This window comes from Xenopus tropicalis, chromosome 2 (assembly GCF_000004195.4).
Source record: "Xenopus tropicalis strain Nigerian chromosome 2, UCB_Xtro_10.0, whole genome shotgun sequence".
In the NCBI taxonomy this organism is placed as follows: Eukaryota; Metazoa; Chordata; class Amphibia; order Anura; family Pipidae; genus Xenopus; species Xenopus tropicalis.
The window spans coordinates 41,376,155-41,395,272 of record NC_030678.2 but is presented as its reverse complement, the minus strand read 5'-3'; the positions used below and the strand labels follow the sequence as shown (position 1 = coordinate 41,395,272).

At 38.1% G+C, this 19,118-nt stretch overlaps 1 protein-coding gene across 2 annotated transcripts; it reads right to left on the bottom strand.

The window, feature by feature from the left end:
- Positions 1-523: 523 nt before the first annotated feature.
- Positions 524-15,547, bottom strand: rs1 (retinoschisin 1). Of its 2 annotated transcripts, NM_001102849.1 has the most exon segments (8): positions 524-1,289; positions 1,427-2,234; positions 5,029-5,224; positions 7,580-7,721; positions 9,739-9,826; positions 10,271-10,287; positions 12,061-12,129; positions 15,423-15,484. In NM_001102849.1, coding segments are annotated over 7 exon segments (714 nt in total). In that variant the 5' UTR covers positions 15,472-15,484; the 3' UTR covers positions 524-1,289; positions 1,427-2,081.
- Between the last annotated feature and the right edge of the window lie 3,571 nt (positions 15,548-19,118).

Genomic DNA, 19,118 nt, shown 5'->3' with positions numbered 1-19,118 from the left:
GTGCCCGGTCGGCTTTGCCAACCCCTGCATGTTGCTCATCAGCCCCTTGGATCTTGCTCTCAGTGCCCCCAAACCAAGTGGTTATTTTTGAATTCCTGACTTGGGGCAAGTTTTGGTTGAATAAAAACAAGATTTACTACCAAATAAAGCCCCCTGTAAGCTGATAGTATGCATAGAGGCCCCTAATAGCCAATCTTAGCCCTTATTTGGCACCTCCATGACATGTTATGATGCTTTTGTTGCTCTTTAAATCTTTTTGCATTTGACTGTGGCTCACAAGAAAAGAAAGGTTGGGAACCCCTGATGGATGGCATAAGAACAACCATAGTTGGAGAATAAAGAAGATTTAGGCAGGCACAGCCCCAAAGGATACTAAATATTTATATATAAGACCTCCAATGCAAAACCTCCTATAAGTAGCCTCACCAAAAATTCTGTCGCCCTTGCCCTGAAATTACTGAAACAGCAGTTCAAAAGATAAACTTCTTCTTTAAAATAAAACCCATAACCAAACTATATGAGCTTTTTGTTTAATGGTCATTTATTAAAAAAATATTTTCACAACAAGCGCAAAACATAAAAACCACATAAGCGATATTCTGTAAAGTAGTTGATAGCGGTATGGGATCAGATACCTGGAACAGTTGGGAGCGGTGGATTTCCACATGAAAAGTGTTTCTGTAATTTTTGTTGCAATTTGAATTTTTTTTGTGCTAAATCTCAGGAATTTGAATTAAAAACTCAAATGTCTGATAGATATAAAGCACAAAAAAATCTAAAAACAAACACAACTGTAAAACTTTGAGATCTAAAATCTGGCGAGTCCATGTAGAAGTCAATGGGAGTCTTTCTAGGCATAAAGAATACAAATTTGATGCATTCAAGTTACATTTTCAATTTAATCTGATTTAGTTCTTCATATTAGAATTTTTTAATATAAATTTAAAATAGTCAATAGTAAGCCAAGCATTTCGAGTTTATTCAAATTGAAAAAAAAAACTTAGCAAAATGTTGAGCATGATAGGTGTTTTAATTGTGTTGAAATATTAGTAAAAAAAAAAGTCAGGATTGCTCTAATTTCTTTTGCACTTTGTAACCCTTAAGAATATAGGCTTCACTATCTTTTATGAGAGACACAAGGCAAAGAAGAACAGCTTCAAGTTTCAAAGGATCCTATCAAAACATGTATTTCTTAGTTTCCAGACAATAGGTTTCAAAATGATAGATCCCATACCTGTACTATAATTTCTACAAATGTGATTGTATATATATATACATTCAATAGCAATGTCGCTCATCCCCTGATTCAAGAGAAAGGTTTGGGTGCACGAGACCTGGTTGAACTACATCTAGACTCTCTCAGCACTCCTAAAATACAAAATGGCAAAAATGAATCAAGGGATGAGCGACATTGCCATGTATGAATGTGTATATAGTATACGGAGGTGGTTACTCCTTTAATGTCAGCTCTCCCATTATTCCCACCCCTTTAAGGACTGCCCAGTAGCTTAGCATTTAAGAGGGTTAATTAGCAAGGTGCGGATACATCGCTTTTAAACTAGTTTAGGACTGACACAATGGGCAGTGCCTTGGCGGGGCGCGTCGGCTTATGCTTGTTTGTACAAACACTGTGACCAAAAGTGTCCTGTTTTCAACTGAGTGCAGGTATTTTCCCTCGATGCCTGTAGTTGTTAATTCACTTTTTTTCTTACATGCATTTTTGCCATTTTGTATTTTAGGAGTGCTGAGACAGTGTAGTTTTATATATATATATATATATATATATATATAAATATATGCTATTATTTTACAGATGATTTACACTGACAAATCCTTACACTTGAAAACAGGTAAATAAAGAAAATGTTTTAGTAGAATACACACATATTTTCCTCATTTTACAAAATACCTCACAATGTTAGTCTAGATTGGACAGGGTATTGTATTAGGGATCCCACATTGCTATGCTAAATAGTGAGTATGGCATTATAGGGCTTCCAATTAAAACAACACATCTGTTAATGTATCAAAAATGCTTTCTTTGGGGAGGCAAGGCGCATGATTTGGGTGCTGCCTGATACCTAAGCGCATTTGCTCATGCACTCGAGCAGTTCCATTCTCACAGCAATGCGAACATGCCATCCCAATGGAAGGAGCCTGATGTAACGAGCAACAATTGGAGGACGCAAGAAATTTTGCACTGTAGATGATCTGTCAGAATTTCCATAAAATACCTGCAAGAAAATAGAGAATTTATTTTATTAAATAGTTAGACTCTGGGGGAAACACAATCCAGTGCCGGGCCTAGCCGGCTGAGCGCCCTAGGCGACCCACCGGCCAAATTCCTGCCGTACTGCCCCTCTACTGTTGGGTCCCCACCCCCTCTCATCGGCATGCATGCATGCGCACTGACAGAGAGGGGGAATGCGATGCATGCACTACAACAAATGCGACACCTGCGCTTGTGCGGCTTGTGGGGGGGACAAGGGCACGCAATCGGAGTGCAGGAGAGGTTCGTGCCTAGCACCCCCCAGCATTGCGCCCTAGGCACATATCTTTTCTGCCTACCCCTAGTTCCGACCCTGAACATCTACAGTGAGCCTGTAAAGCAGTTGTGTTATAGTCAGTTGTTAGTTTATTTTTTACCAGTTTAAACATTGGGCCATTTTCTAAGTTAGTATGTGAAGAATTTCAGTTAGTAGTAGGAAATTTGGAATAAGGGACGCATCAGTTCACAAAATTTGGCAAATACCCAATCCTCCACAAAGGATTTGGGCAAATAATGAATCACATATAAACCATAATTTGTATTTTGAAAGATCAATTTCACATTGTCCAGTGAGTTAAAATCACATGTCTATAGGGTTTGTATAATGTTTAGCAAAACCTAATTTTGCAAAAAAGGGCAAGGATGCATCTTTATCAGTGCTGTCCAACTTCTACGGTGCCGAGGGCCGGAATTTCTCTAGCATACATGGTGGAGGGCCGCTAATGGAAGCCAGTTTTGACCACTCCCCTTTTTGAAACCACACCCACTTCAAACCACACCTATTTTATCACAATGGTGGTAACACAGCAAAATCCCAAATGCTTGGTCCTTACTGTGGGGATATCAACCATCATTCATATGTGAAAGAATTATGTCATATTAAGACACACCCTTAAATCCATATGCCTCCTCACCTGTGGATAGCACAGCAACCCCCAGTACATAATTACACACCTTAGGGACCATTTAATGGCTATTTCCAACTGCTAACAAACTCCCACAACAAACCCCTGCCAGGTTCACCTCCCACAAGCAGCATAGGGCAAGCAGAGTATGGCACACACAGGCAGCACTCTGCCTGTCCTATGCTGTCTGTGTGTGCCATACTCTGCCTGCCCTACCCTTCCTGTGTGTGCCATACCCTTCCTGACCTATGCTGGCTGTATGTGCCATACTCTCCCTACAGCCTATGTCTGAGGTGTGAAGAAGTGAACAATGGGAGTGATTACAGCCTGAGCCTAAGGTGTGAACACTGCAGGGGGTGAACCATGCAGGTATTAAAAGGCGTGAAAAACACAGGGGATTACATTTTTAAACAATACAGGGGGATTACAGCCTGAATCTGAGGTGAGAACCATGCAGGGGGCCAGTTAATCTCAGTACTGATACCATTTAATGCTTACTCAAAGGTAAGCCATCAAAGCAGACAGACAGGTGGGGGGCCACACAGAGGGGGGTCGCGGGCCCCCAGTTGGACAGCACTGATCTATATAACAAACAATCCCTGATTCTTTTTGTAATACACTGCTCTTCATTATGCATGATAAACACACAATATGTAAGAAAGTGATCAGCAGCTTTGACATTGATGCACTGTATATGATCTACTTAGGTTTTGCTAAAGTGATACAGTACCAAACAGTGTTGGTATCCGAAATACTGTATCAGGTTTTTCAATACATTTTCATTTTTTCACCTTGACTGCAGTACTGTGTCAATCCATTTACCATATATATATATACATTTAGGGAGGTTTAGGGAGTGTGCCTCTATATAGATAGATAGATGCAAATATCTCTGATACACAAAAATGTGTGTGAAGGATCATTTGGAGGGGACAAACTTTTGCCTTATAATAAATATATTCTTTTCATAAAGCATGGTTGCTGTAAGGAATAGTAAAGAGCCAAGCACCTGTAGTACCATGCCCCTAATCCTCCTAAATTTCACTCCAATCCACACAAGCCCTGTCCCTAATCAACCCAAACCCCGCCCCTTTGTTGAAAAGACCTGTCTCTTCAATGTCTGGTCTACTGACAACGGTTCTTCCTGTTCTACCTTGATAAGAGCCCTGAAATAATCTAAATAGTACAATGTGGTTATTAGCTAAACAGTTAAAAATTACATAAACAAGGAGGGCATTTACTAACATTTGTATTTTTTTGCATAAGTTGTGCTTTTTTATTTGTTTATTATGCATCAAAACCAAGAGAAATGCAAATGTAAAACATACGCCATGTAAAAGCTATAGAGGTTGTGTAGAAGTCAATGGGAGTTGTCCTAGGCAAATTTAATTTCATTTATGGTCTAAGATTCAAGGAAAATGTAAAAACCATAAAAATGTTGTGGTTTTCATTTTTGTTCTGCGTTTTATAGGGTGGTTCACCTTAAAGTTAACTTTTTTCCATTGATTTTCATGATTTATTTTTTATAGTTTTTAAATTATTTGCCTTCTTCAATAAGAATAACTTTTGAAAACTTATTTTAAAACTCAGGTCCTTTCCTATTCCTTTATCAGTCTCTCATTTAAACAACTCCCTGGTTGCTAAGGTAATTTCTACATAATATTTGGACCCTAGCAACCAGCTAACTGCTGAAACTAGAAAACTGCTAATCAGACATTGCAAATTGTCTCAGAATATTACTCTCTACATCACACTCACAGGTGAACAACCCCTTTAAGTAATAAACAACCCCCTAAGTAATAAACAATACAAAAATACATCATTTCATGTTATGAATTATTTTCTGATACTGACCCGATTGTTTCCTGTTTGATCCTTGTAGTAAACCCAGTTCAAGGAATCATCAGTTTTATACTGCACACTGTATTTGGTCATCCACTCATCAACGTCACATCTTCCCTGTGTCATTATGCCCGAAATCACCTTAATTTCCTTTAAATCAATCTGAATCCACTGCCCATTATCTTGGAATTTTGACAGCCACGCACAACTGTGAAAGCACATAAACAGGTGCAGTTAGTACATATAGAATATTGCCTTAACTAAGCGTGCTCAAACAGGGGCCGTAAAGGTGCTGAGACCCCAAGCTTCTATGATTGAACAGAAGATGGCTGCTGGTAGCTCAGATCACACATTCCTAAGGGGGGAGTGAGTTTTATGAATTTTTATGGGAGGGGGGAGCAAAAGAAGGGAGAGGGAGAGAAGAGAGAACTGTGCAGACTCTGGCCCTGGGAATGAAGGAAGATACCAAAGAATATGTTTACAAAAAAGGAGGCAAGAAATCCTGTGTTCGATAGAGGACTCAGTGCAGCGTTTCAGTTAGTGCTTACTGTATGTCTGTATTTACATAGACCTTTCTAATAAAGCTTACTTTGTTTTTACCTTTCTTTCTCCTTTTTGTGTAGAGTTATGCCAGGTGGAAGTTATGCATACTTAAACCTCTATTCACTAGGATAATGTAAAGCTTGTAAGCCCAATACAGCTGAAAAAACTGCCGCCCCTGTCAGCATAATTAAATGGACTTGAGCAACAGAAAGAAGCACCTTCACCAAACCTCAGATTTATCAATATTACAGATGGTGTTTTTTCTGCATTTCAAAAAACTCACAGCAAAAAAAAATGCTTTTGAATATATTTGAGTTTGTTGTTGTTTTTTTGTTTTTTTTTTAAATAGAATTTTGGAGAATTACCAAATGAAAAAGTCTTAACAATTGGAATGAAAAACTGCCAAGTTTATATAGAAGTCAATGGGAAGTGTGACTGAAGCATTCAAGCAACTTAACATTCACTTTTTTCCCAGTTTATTAGACTAATAGAGATTCTGCAGCCTTTACACTGAGACCACAGGGAATAATGTGATTTTTTGTTTGCAGCACTTTTTTTGCTGCAACTTTGCAATCATTATTAAACCACTGGAGTTTTTCTTAAATAAACTAGTAATTATGGGAAAAAGACAATATAGCTCTGTGACTTTTATATTGACTAAATCTGCCTGCTTAAATCCCATAAATGGAAAGAAAAGAATCACTAGAGTGTCAGGGAGATGATAACCACTAATAATTTCCCTTTTAAAGTTACTTTAAGCCATATTGTAAGATCTTTCACAAGTTGCTTGAATCCTACACTTATTTGGAAAGTGCTTCTTGTCCTTTACTTATAGCACTCACCAGCACACCTGAGGGTTGATTCACTAAAGTGCGATAACGTTTATCGCATGCTTTTTTGCGTTAAAATAGACATGAAAAAAACGCACGATTCGCTAAAGTATTATCGCATGCCTTAAGTTGCATATCGCGCGTGTTAATTAGCGTGCAACCATATGCGTTAATTTTACCGCATTGCGTTAATTAGCGCGCAGAAATAATACTAACGCATGATTCACAAACACATATCCGCGATAAATATCGCATTAGTCTGTGCGAATATTAACACCTACTTGGGGCAGGCGGTAATTATAGAAAAGTACAGTTCATGAGTTTTTGGCAACACAATAAGGACTTTGCAGTGGGATTTATTCAAGTCTGTGTTGGCCCCAGAGTGATGCAGCCTCCAGTTTGCAGGGAAATGGTCATTTAAAAAAAAAAGTAGTTTTACGATCGTAATGGTGTGTATGGCTTATATGGCGCGCACGCGATACGTAGCACACGTGCGTTAATTAGCGCGCGCGACAAGTAGCGTGCTGTCAAATAGTGCATGAAAATAGTCTTCGCGACTTAAATAACGCAAACAGCTTTGCGTCTAAATTAACGTAAATATCCTCTTAGTGAATCGTGCGTTAAGACGCGAAAAATAAGACGCGATAAAATTTTTACCGCATGCTATAAATAGCGCACGTTTTAACACACCTTAGTGAATCAACCCTCTGGTCACATATTTTCCACTTGGTGCTCAATATGTAAAGAGGGAGCGGCACCCTCCACTGTAATCAGAAACAAGCAAAAAGTTTGTTTAAGATAGCAGTTGCCATATTAGCTTGGTGTGACTTCACTTCCCTCTCCTGCCTGTGTCTCTTGCTTCTGGCTGCTAGCTCTCTGCTCAGATTACAGCAAGGAGGGCAGTGGGGAAGAGGGGAAGGAAGGGGGAGAGAGGAATAGCAAGCTGAGCAGGCTTACACCCAGGGCTGGGAGGTTTGAGCTTAGAGAAGGAAATCTGCTACAGAAGCTCGTGTGTACAAAATAAAAGGAAAGTAAAGTGGTATTTCTTTTCACAGAGGGCTCAGAACAGCAACACTGTGAATGTAAATTTACATAGACTTTTCTGATAAAGCTTATGTGCTTATTCTTTTAACCTTTCCTCCTCCTTTAAAAACATGCTTGTGCCTCATATACTGAATTTATTGCCTTACCCAAAGCCTTGGCCATTAAGTCTTGCCTTGTTGGCAGTCCATGATGAATACCATCCTGTGTACTGCTCCTGATTGGAACAGCTTATCTGATCTGCAGTCACAGCGTTTGATTCAAATCCTAATGGTTTATGATATGGACATTCTGTAAAGCAAGATGTAAAAAGGAATGATATATTCGTAGCTCTGTGCCTTAATATTATATCATATCTCAAACAAGTAGATGGACTGAATGATCAGCACATTTATTACTTAATCCTATTAGGTTCCTAAAAAATTATCCACCATTTAGTGACATCCACTGTATAGTGTGGGGGGGGGGGGGCATTCAATTGCTATGACTGCATTTACCAGAAGTGAAGCTACTCACCAGACTTTAGTACCTTGAGATTTTAAAGGGCAGATTTTAGGGTTCAAATCTAGGATCCCTTAACGGGACACCCAGTATCCTAAAAGCTCCACATTCAAGGCCATAACCCATAGAGTCAATTTCAAGCTAATTATTCTCTATTTTATCTGTAATAAAAAAATAGCTTATACCAACTAAGCTGCATGATGCCATACTGGTGCCAGGTTTCCCTCAGTCAGATCTCTGTACTGCTTTGGTTGTAACCGTCACAACTTTTTTTATGATCATGAAAAGAGGGAATAATTTCAGACCCCATAGCGGACTCTACTCTAGAAGAAGCAACATTTAGGTAAAATGGAATTTGGTTCTTAAAGTTACCAGAGGTGGCTTTGTGTTGCCCCTGGCAAAGTGCCATCTGAGGCAACATTCCCACTTATGTTCCCACCTTATGAAGGAAACAGCACTAAGAAGACCTAATGGTACTGATATTCATGTAACTATATTTTAAAAAATAATTCCTTGTTTAATTTTGAATGGTATAATTAAATATTTAATTTGCCACTGGTTTCAAAAGGTCTGGTATTCTAAGCAACTGATTTATTTGACTTAAATGTAGCTCATTGGATTACTATCCATACTATGATCACTATATTTTCTAATATTGGTTCTAAAATAAAACCCCAAAAAGATATGAAAATGACAATGTAAGTTTCACTAGGTTATTAACTGATGAAAGATTACAAACAGTTTCTGTAATGCAATGCATAATATCCAACATATTTCCAAAGTTTAATTGTCTGTTGATTGCCATTTGTAACATACGTTATACCCTGGTGTCATGCTTGTTTTCTTTGCAGGCCACGTGTATTTATTTAGAAGTAATTCTCACCATAGGGAAAGTCACGTCATTGCAGGGGACTCCAAACCGACGTAATAAGCATGTATTAGCTTAACCCGGGATCAGCTCCATCATTAAAGGCTTTCCCTAATCTTCTTACAGGTTGTTCCCTGACTTGGCTTCCTAATATCTCATTTCTCATATCTCATTAAGACCAATTGTTTGTACACATGGATGGTGTAGCACAATTATTACAAAGGATTAACAATATTTTAAACATTCATCAACTTGTACTATGATGGTCACATTGTATGTTTAGTTAAGCCTAACAATTCCATTTGAAATTGAATAATTATATTATAGTTCTTGTACCCTTTGCACTAAACATAATAGTTAAGGCACAGAGTATATATAAAATAGTAAGAACCCCCCCATAAATAAATAGTAAATATTTATCGGGAAGAGTATATGTGGTGTTCTGCAGTGTAATACATAATTCCTATGAATATAAAGTATGGATATTGTGGTTTGATCACCAGTACAGTTAAATATATAACAAGTAGCTCCTACTCCAAGTCGGTGAAATATGCCTTGTATAGTTCCAGCAAGTTAAACCTAAAACCGTAAAAGATCAGCATCTAAAAAGTGGTGAGTTTGTGTAGAATTCAAAGGAAGTTAGTGGCAAGAGAGTGAACTAATCACTGATTCTGCAGTCAATAATCCAACAAGCTTTAAACAGACATATATTAACATAAAGCTGGTGACATATGGGAAGATAATGTTATTTTCAATCAAAATGTCTTAACAATTAGTTGGTTGACTTTTATTGGTAGGGGCTACAAAGATGTTTATACTGAAGAGTAATACAGCAGGCTTTTATAAATGGATATCTTTTATGTGGACACAGCAAGGTTGGAAAAATACAACCAAAAGTACAATCTAGCTCAAGTCAGAACTACTCAAAAATAATCTTACCTGGCATACAGTCAGAAGTCATTACTCGGCTAATGAGCGAGGATCCAGAGCCGCCCTGCCAATCACACTTGCCACTTTTACTGTGCCACTGTGAGAACAAGATGTAATAATATCTTACAACACATTACCATGTTTTTATTTCATATATTTTTCAAATTGTTCATTTGTTTTACTGAAATTACAAAGTGAGGTCCATACAAAATTGGTTTGCTATAGAAGAAACTGACATGCACAAAGCCCTGACCTTAACCCAACTGAACCCCATGGGATGAATTGTAACATTGTGAGCAACCTCAATAATACCCTTGCTACTATATGGAATACACCCACAATGTTCTAGTCCTTCCCATAATCCCACAGTCTTTCTGGAAGAGTAGCAGATGTTAGGAGAGGACCACTTTATAATTTTATTATAACGCTCTTGTTTTTGGAATGTGATGTTGGACAGGTAGGTGTCTAGACAAATTTGGCCCTATAGTGTAGATAGATTAGAAGGATAGATATTACTGTGTCTTTTAGAAAACATACTTACTTCATTTGGCATCAATGCTTAATTGGGAGCAAAATATAAAAAGACAAAATGAATACAGAATACAACCTTCCTTTTTAACAATTACATATTATTATTATTGTAAAGGCCATTTTAGTTTCAATGGTAGACACATGGTAGATATAAACAAATGCGAAGTCTGTTAACTCCAGTTATTCCTAGAACCCTTCTCATCAAGTATTTATGTAACTTGGCCCAATTAACTATATAAGTCAAGTTGTCCATACATGCGGAGATCGCAAAATGAACTCCCCAAACAAGCAGATCCCTGGTCACTTTGGCCTCAGAACTGGGGTGGACAAATAATGCTGATTTGATTGTTTGGCAACTGAACCATGGTTTTAATAACATTAGGGACCTATGCAGACCTGTTAGAAGAGAACAAATCCATGTTGTGAAGCCATTTTTGCCCATACGGATTTTCAAGCCAGTTTCATTGATATCTAGCCCTGCCAAGTTCAGAAATTGGATGAGGTGTCAACTCTGCTTCCTGTGTATGGACAAATCAAGCCTGGGGGTGCAGTTATGCAGTTCCCTCAGTTCGCATACAAGGATGACAAATTGGAGGCGATTATACTACATAGTTTTGAGTCACAGGCAAATACTATTCTCTGTTTGCTATTGTATGTTTACCTTTTATATTGTTTGCTATTATTTGATCATATTTCTAAAGGTGTGTAAAAATATTGTTGAAGTACTCTATGCAATTTCACTTTAATGCCATGTTTTGCTTTGTAAAAACCCGTCTCCCATAGACTCCATTTTAATCAAATAATCAGAATTTTAAAACTGATTTCCTTTTCTCTGTAGTAATGAAACAGTACCTTGTACTTGATCCCAACTAAGATATAATTAATCCTTATTGGATGCAAAACAATCCTATTGGGTTTAATTAATGTTTTATTGATTTTTTAGTAGACTTAGGGGCTGATTTACTAAGACACAAATTCGAATCCGAATTGGAAAAATTCCGATTGGAAAACGAACATTTTGCGACTTTTTCGTATTTTTTGTGATTTTTTCGGCGCCTTTACGGAAATTATCGCGACTTTTTCGTTACCAATACGATTTGCGCGAAAAAACGCGAGTTTTTCGTAGCCATTACGACTTGCACGAAAAAACGCGAGTTTTTCGTAGCCATTCCAAAAGTTGCGCAAAATCTGGCGATTTTTTCGTAGCGTTAAAACTTGCGCGAAAAGTCGCGTCTTTTTTGTATCGTTAAAACTTAAAAGGCGCGACGTTTCGCGCAAGTTATAACTCTACGAAAAAATCGCGACTTTTCGCGCAAGTTTTAACGCTACGAAAAAATCGCCAGATTTTGCGCAACTTTCGGAATGGCTAAGAAAAACTCGCGTTTTTTCGCGCAAATCGTATTGATAACGAAAAAGTCGCGATAATTTCCGAAAAAAATTGCAAAATACCGATCATTACGAAAAAAACGCAATCGGACGCATTCGGCCCGTTCGTGGGTTAGTAAATGTGCCCCTTAAGGTATAGAGATCCAAATTACCCTTGGTCCCAAGCATTCTGGATAACGGGTCCTATACCTGTACTACAACAGAGCTTTATAAATTCATATATTCAAGTCATATATTTTACACAAAGTTTTACACCTTTTTTATTTTAGACAATACTCTATGCCATGATGTAATATTGTTGAAATAGCAACATAGTATTTTTGCCCATATATATGGGCAGGGCAGAGAAATAACTGGTTTGTAGGTTGCAATAAAACAAAATAATAAAGTGCATTTTCATTGCCACTACCAGACCTTTTGTGGACGTCTCATTATCAACATATGCCACTGATGCATCATCTCCAGGTTTGCCACATTTTGCAGCTGCAGTAGAAAAATAAATATTAGCTGACTTATTCCAGGATATTTTAAACACATATTTAGAAAAGAGTTTAAATGGCTCCTGCCTTGCCTGTTTACATAATCTCTTGGCCAATGTAAAGCTAACAGTAATAGCATTGAGCTACACTCCCCCCCAAAGAGTCACGTGGCATGTCATTATTACTGTCAAACTTGCCAGTTAAGCAAAATGGGTGCTCTGTATATTATGTGCTACCCATGCACCTCTGTAGAGGGTTCCTTTTAGGGCTGCACCGAATCCACTATTATGCGATTCGGCCGAACCCCAAATCCTTTGTGGAATTAGGGCAAGGAAGGGAGAAAGAGAAGCGCATGCTATGCGAAAAATTTTCAACTTCCATGTTTATGTGACAAAAAAGTCACGTGATTTTAAGGATTCGGGTTCAGTTCGGCCAGAAGCGCGGATTTGGCCAAATCCCAAACCCCAATTCCTTCTGTTACATAATAGAGAAAGAGCAGGAACCGAATGAGGTCAGTATCTTACATCGCAGTGAGTTTGACATCTGCGATGGGCAATTCATGCTCCCAGCTATCTGGCTGCCAAAGGTTTGCATTCTTATTTTCTATTGACAGCTATGCATTGGGAATATTCATTCCAGTTGTCTCTGTAGAATCCTGTATGTTTTCCCCAAACCCTGTAGTTTGTGGGCATGCCCTTCACATCTGAATTATGTATCCTGTACTTAGACCTCAACTCCAACAGTTGCATGGGATGCCAGGGAGAATTGTGTTTGAATGGCTCAACAAGGAATCTCTTACCAAAAATGGTTTAGTATCTTGTCCCTTATACACAATAAGTAACTAATCTTTATGTGTTGGAAAGTAGCTTTGGCCAATCTTCTCTACGGAACATTTTAATCTTCCTTCTTCCTTCACTGTTATGAGAGGTGGATTTATTGGTGGTGCCCTAAAATTAATTTTCGGTGTAATTTTCCATTTGGCATTCATTTACCTTCATGATTTTCTTCCTTATGTAAACCCATATTTCCAGGAGATAATCACTCGGATAATCTATACTTTTGTAAAATGAAATTGTCTGTTTATTTATATGCCTCATGTGTATCCTGACTGTGTGCTGTTTATGGGGGTAGCAGTCTAGCTTCCTACTAATAATTTGTTTTGTGATCAATTGTATCAACAATATAACATAACTGAGAGAGATTTTCTGCAGCAAAGTATTAACTAAAACATTTCAGCTTTAGTTTGTAACTATATCTGCTTATTTTTACTCCAAGGGCCAAGGTTGTCCTTGCTTGTTCTTTTCCTTACTCATTTTTTCAAAGGATAATGAATCAAAAGCAACATAGGGTTGTGTGGGTTCAATAAGCTACTACTTTGGCTTATACTTTAAGCAGATAGGAAACGTTAATTCCTTCACCAACATGTGCAGCTCTTGCTCATGTTGTTCCAGACATTTCTGTACATTTTATATACGCGCTGAACAGAGTATATGTGGAAAGTCCATTACGCTCTTGTTTGTAATAAACTTCAATGGGTGTTCATTCATTGATTCATTCATATTAAACAGAGTTAATCAGTATTGTAACAGCAGATTTCTTGTGCCAGTGCCAGTCCAGTATGGAATTTCAGCAGGTATCTGGTTGCTATGGTTCAAATGACCTTAGCAATCAGGGAGTGGTTTGAATGAGAGACTGATATATTTATAGCAGTGTGCCTGAATAGAAAAATAAGTAATACAAAGTAACAATAACAATAAAATAAGAAAAATAGTTTTTTGCTCTGCTAGGGTCATTGACCCATTTGAAAGTTGAAAAGAGTCAGAAGTCAAATAATTCAAAAACTATTAAATATAAATAACGAAGACCAATTGAAAAGATGCTTAGAAATTGCCATTCTGTAACATATTAAGGGGGTTATGTAATAAAAGACTGCCAGTATTTATCAAAGAAAATGCTGTCACTTAGCAAATGTTTTGTATCATTGATAGTGAAGTGTTGACATTTTAATTTGCTCAATGAATTTTATTTATTTTTTTAAATTTCCACATGAATTGACAGTAGCTCTCAGTGAGCCCTCTAGACTCAAGCAAACATGCATTAAACATGCATTAAAGATTAACGTTAACAAAATAGTCCCAGACAGGTTAGTATATGGGGTACTGTGCAGTCACAGCAGTGTTTACCATATCAAAGCACAACCAGTACAGCAGCAATGCACACATCTATATGCTGTGATGTGTTTATACTGCCAGGACTCTCCAAGCCAGAGAAGTTTAAGAAAACTGGAAGATGTATCTAAAAATCATTTGAAATCTTTTACGTTTGACTAAATTGGAAAACTGGGCAATAAACTGCAAAGTTAGGCACTTAAGTAGAAATAAATGTGAGTTATACACTAAATGGTAGTATGTTGGGGGATCCTTAAGCTGGCCATACACGCACCGATACTATCGTACAAAACATCGTTTCGTACGATATTCGGTGCGTGTAAAACATTGTCAGATCGCCACATGTATGGCCAGCTTTAATGGAGAAGGATTTGGGGATTTTAGTTGATAACAAGTTGTCTAATTCCAGGCAATGTCATTCTGTGGCTACTAAAGCAAATAAAGTGCTGTCTTGTACAAAAAGGGCATTGACTTGTAAACGTAATTTTGCCCCTTTATAGGTCCCTGGTAAGGCCTCACCGTGAGTATGCAGCGCAGTTTTGGGCTCCAGTCCTTAAGAAGGATATTAATGAGCTGGAGAACTTAGTTAGTTACTTAGTATATACAGTTTATATATGTGAATATATAGATAGGTCTGTATAAGTATATGTTTATATCTATGCACTAGGGTTCATTTGGAGGGGTTGAAATGGATGGACTTTGGTCTTATTTAACCAAAATTGATTATGTTACTATAAGTGGTGGCACTGGCACATACTTATACATTCAAGTGAATTTACTAGTGAATCTTCACACCCACTCATTTATCTCCAAATGATATATGAGGTGCATTCGCAGTCCATAAAGAAATTCCACTTAGTTTTATATTGAATATTTTCTATAATTCCTATTTATTAATTTATAGCTGCTATACAGCTGCACGCATTTAAAATTGAATAAATATGGAATATGCAGAATTAGAATTTAGCAGTTCATTTAAGATGTACATTGTAAGCCTGGCAAGAAACCAGATGACCTATCTTTTGGTACCAAGCTAAAATTCATTAATGATTATCACATACAGTTTTCACTACAATCGCTATATCTGTAAGATGGTAAATTAAAGAAAAACATTTAAAAAACATTTTACCTGTAAACAGAAAAAGTAGAACCAGCACATTGTTCCATTGGAGCTTCATCTCTGCTGACTTTCTTTGAACAATATCCATGTGGTGGACGAGCGCAAGATCAATTTAAGCCTTCAGTAACACCTTAAGCTGATTTTCTTCTTCTCTCTTTTAGGGTCATCCCATCCCACACATGGCAACAATGACACTGCTAAGAAATCTCTAGCTTACCATTCTATTCCATACCCTTATCCTATACCAATCCTCATACACACAGTTTGCCTTCATTGCATCAATTCAGCTTGAGGTTACACTGCCATACTCCAGGGCCTAATACAGGCAGGACATTATGGTTACAAAGCTGTTCAGTTGCAGGGGATGTACATATGCTTACATATAAGTTTACCCTACACCTTGCAGCAAGATGAACAGTCAGTGTTATGATACAGGATTGAACACATTGCGTAGCACACAATCCTATTTATAGATTTGTATAGAATATAGATGTGTAGTCACAGTGTGCCACTAGGACTTTTGGACATATACTGCAGCAACAGCATGATTCCCAATCAGTAGGCCTACACATTGTCTCTATGCCAGTTTTAGCACAGAGCTGTAAAGCTAGGGTATAATGCGACAATAGAGTGTTTCGTTGAAAAATATTTATATATTTAAATTGAAATAGGCATTTTAAAAACTCTAATTCTATACAAATGGGAAAATTCTGCTTAGGACCTATTGCATGGGATGCACGAATAACCGAACCTAAGGGAACTGTACCGAACCATTGGAGTGTACTACCTTTTCCTGTTACTATCCCTTTTTTCTTTTGTAATTCCATTTTACTCAGTTGACTATAATAGAAATTGTTTCTGGCTCAATGATCATACAAGTGGAAAATACACACGTGGAGATTGGGGGGGGGGTAAACTTTTTACCCTAGTTTGCTGTGAATATATTTGGTGAAGATCTCATCAATAATTCCAGAGTTGGTGACACACTCAATCACTCTCTCTCTCTCTCTCTCTCTCTCTCTCTCTCTATATATATATCTATATATCTATACAGGTATAGGACCCATTATCCAGAATGCTCCGGACCAAGGGTATTCCGGATAAGGGTTTTTTCCGTAATTTGGATCTTCATACCTTAAGGGCTCTGGCACACGGGGGAGATTAGTCGCCCGCGATTAACTCCCTGTTCGCGGGCGACTAATCTCCCCGAGTTGCCTACCCCTGCCATCCCACCGGCGAACATGTAAGTCGCCGGCGGGATGGCAGACGCGGCGGCGCGATTTTTAGTCTACTAAAAAATCAATTAAACCCAATAGGATTATTTTGCATCCAGTAAAGATTAGTTATATCTTAGTTGGGATCAAGTACAAAGCACTGTTTTATTTTTACAGAGAAAAAGGAAATCAATTTTAAAAATCTAAATTATTTCATTAAAATGGAGTCTATGGGAGACAGGCTTTCCGTAATTCAGAGCTTTCTGGATATCGGGTTTCCGGATAACGGATCCCATACCTGTATATATATATATATATATATATATATATATATATATATATATATATAATGGTAGAAAACACGGGCCACTCCACACAGGACTTATCGTAGTCAAAAGATTTATTAAAGCAAAATAACAGAGACTGACGTTTCGGCTGGTACACCAGCCTTTCTTATATATAGATGTGCAAAGTTTTATGTAATTTTGTTTAATACAATCTGGTGCTTTTATCCTCCACTTCAGCTTGAATAGCTGGAATAGGTATGTGAACAACTGAGGTGACTGTCTACCCCTGGTATGGGTCTGTGGCATCACAGATTAAGCCTGGTGAGGAAGACGTCAGCAGTTTCCTATTAATTATGTGGCAGCAGACAGCAGGTCCTAGTGGCAGTCATAGGTAAAAAAAGGATAGCAGCTGCTTTTTCATTAACCTTATTATAACAGGTCTGTATAACAGGTCCCATAACTGTATATGTTCTTTACATCTACTAATGAACTGCTCAGTATATCTGCAAGATGTTTGTCTTGGTCTTTATCATCAAGCTGCAGATTTAGGTGTTGGGTCCAGAGTTTACATATGCCCAGACCATAGGGTGATGGCACTTGAATTGGGTGAAAAGACAGAAAGCTATTTTGTGTCAACTGGCATTTTTTGCCTGCTAAAAGCAGTTTCCCAAGGTACCAAAATGTCCCATGTGCCACCTATTTTAGAACGTGGTTTATGGAGTATACATTTTCTTTTCTAACTAGATTGACTTAGTCTTGTGTGCAGCAGTTTACAAAGGGTTAATGCCAGCTTATTGGCTGATTCTTGGCATGTGTTTATCCGCGGACAGTGGCATTAGCCTATACCAAAGCAGAGTGGGAGAAAACAGGAAATCATTTTGCTACTGGCCTGCACTTCAGCTGATGGGAAGCTGGAAGCAGTTTCATATGTTTACCCAGTCAGGGCTTGCTTGGGTTTCCACATATTTCCTCAAGAGGCAAACCAGAGTATTAAAGGGGTAGCTTAACATTAAATTAACTTTTCATATATATGAAAACAAAGGTGAGGCAATTTGTAATTTTGGTAGTTTGTTGAACTCATGTTTTTTTTTGCAGGTCTCCCATTTGAAATGTCAACAGCTATCATGTTTGTTAGCTAGAGTCCTACTTACCCTATTATCCAGAAAGCAGTTTACTAAGAAAAATAAGAAAATGACATTGGAGAAGCACAAACCCTCCAACAAAAGGAGAATGGGGCAAAGTAGTTAATGAATTGAGTTTAATAGTAGATATTACATATTCACTTAAAATAACCATTAAAAATAAGCAGCTACTTGCTATCGTTTTCTTGCAATTCATAGAAAACAAGCAATTAAGGCTACAGGCAACATGGGGCTGATTCCCCAATGCTCCAAACAGCCATTCCCTGTGCCTGCACCTAAAGCTGTTGCGTCAGCCCGGGTGCAGGTACATGGAGCAGATTTTGGCTTTGAAATACATACTTGCACTTTTTGGAGCCAAAATCCACCCCATGTCCCTGCACCTGGGCCGACACAGCAGTTTCAGGTAATGGCACATTGAAAACTAATCAGAGCGTAGGGGCTGATTCTCGGCCTGCATTTGTGGCTTATGCCTAAAGGGGTGAACACTAGCAGGCTAAGCCCGACATTCCAAGCTACAACACTGATTTAAGGTACAATACTCATTTACTGTGGGGAGAAAAAGTAAAAATCACTGGGGGTGCCGCCTTCTGTCTTTTTGGCGCTTATACATGTGCAGTAGAGTGAAAAGCACACCTTTAACAAGAAAGTCGGCATATTCACCCTACTGCACTTGCGCCGGCCCTGGGATTCAGAAGAACAAAGAGAGACAGAAGAAAGTCAGCAAATTCACCCTACTTGCACTTGCGCTGGCTCTGGGATTCAGAAGAACAAAGAGACGTAATAGGATTGCTCCCTTGCAGGTACCCAGGGCTGGTGTTGTCTTCTCCTAACAGGAGCACTGGCCCGTGGTAAAAGGTAGGATATTACAATCACTGGGGGGTGCCTAGCTTTCCTTCTCCTTACCATTCCCAATAAGATGCAGAAGCTATGTTGACAGGATACTAGTACTAAGTTTTATATTAAGATCTCACTGGCTACTGCAGTAGTTATTTTTATTACATGTAACTCATGAGAAATGACAGACTTCAATAGAGTTTTCATGGATCTATCATCTGGCTCCAT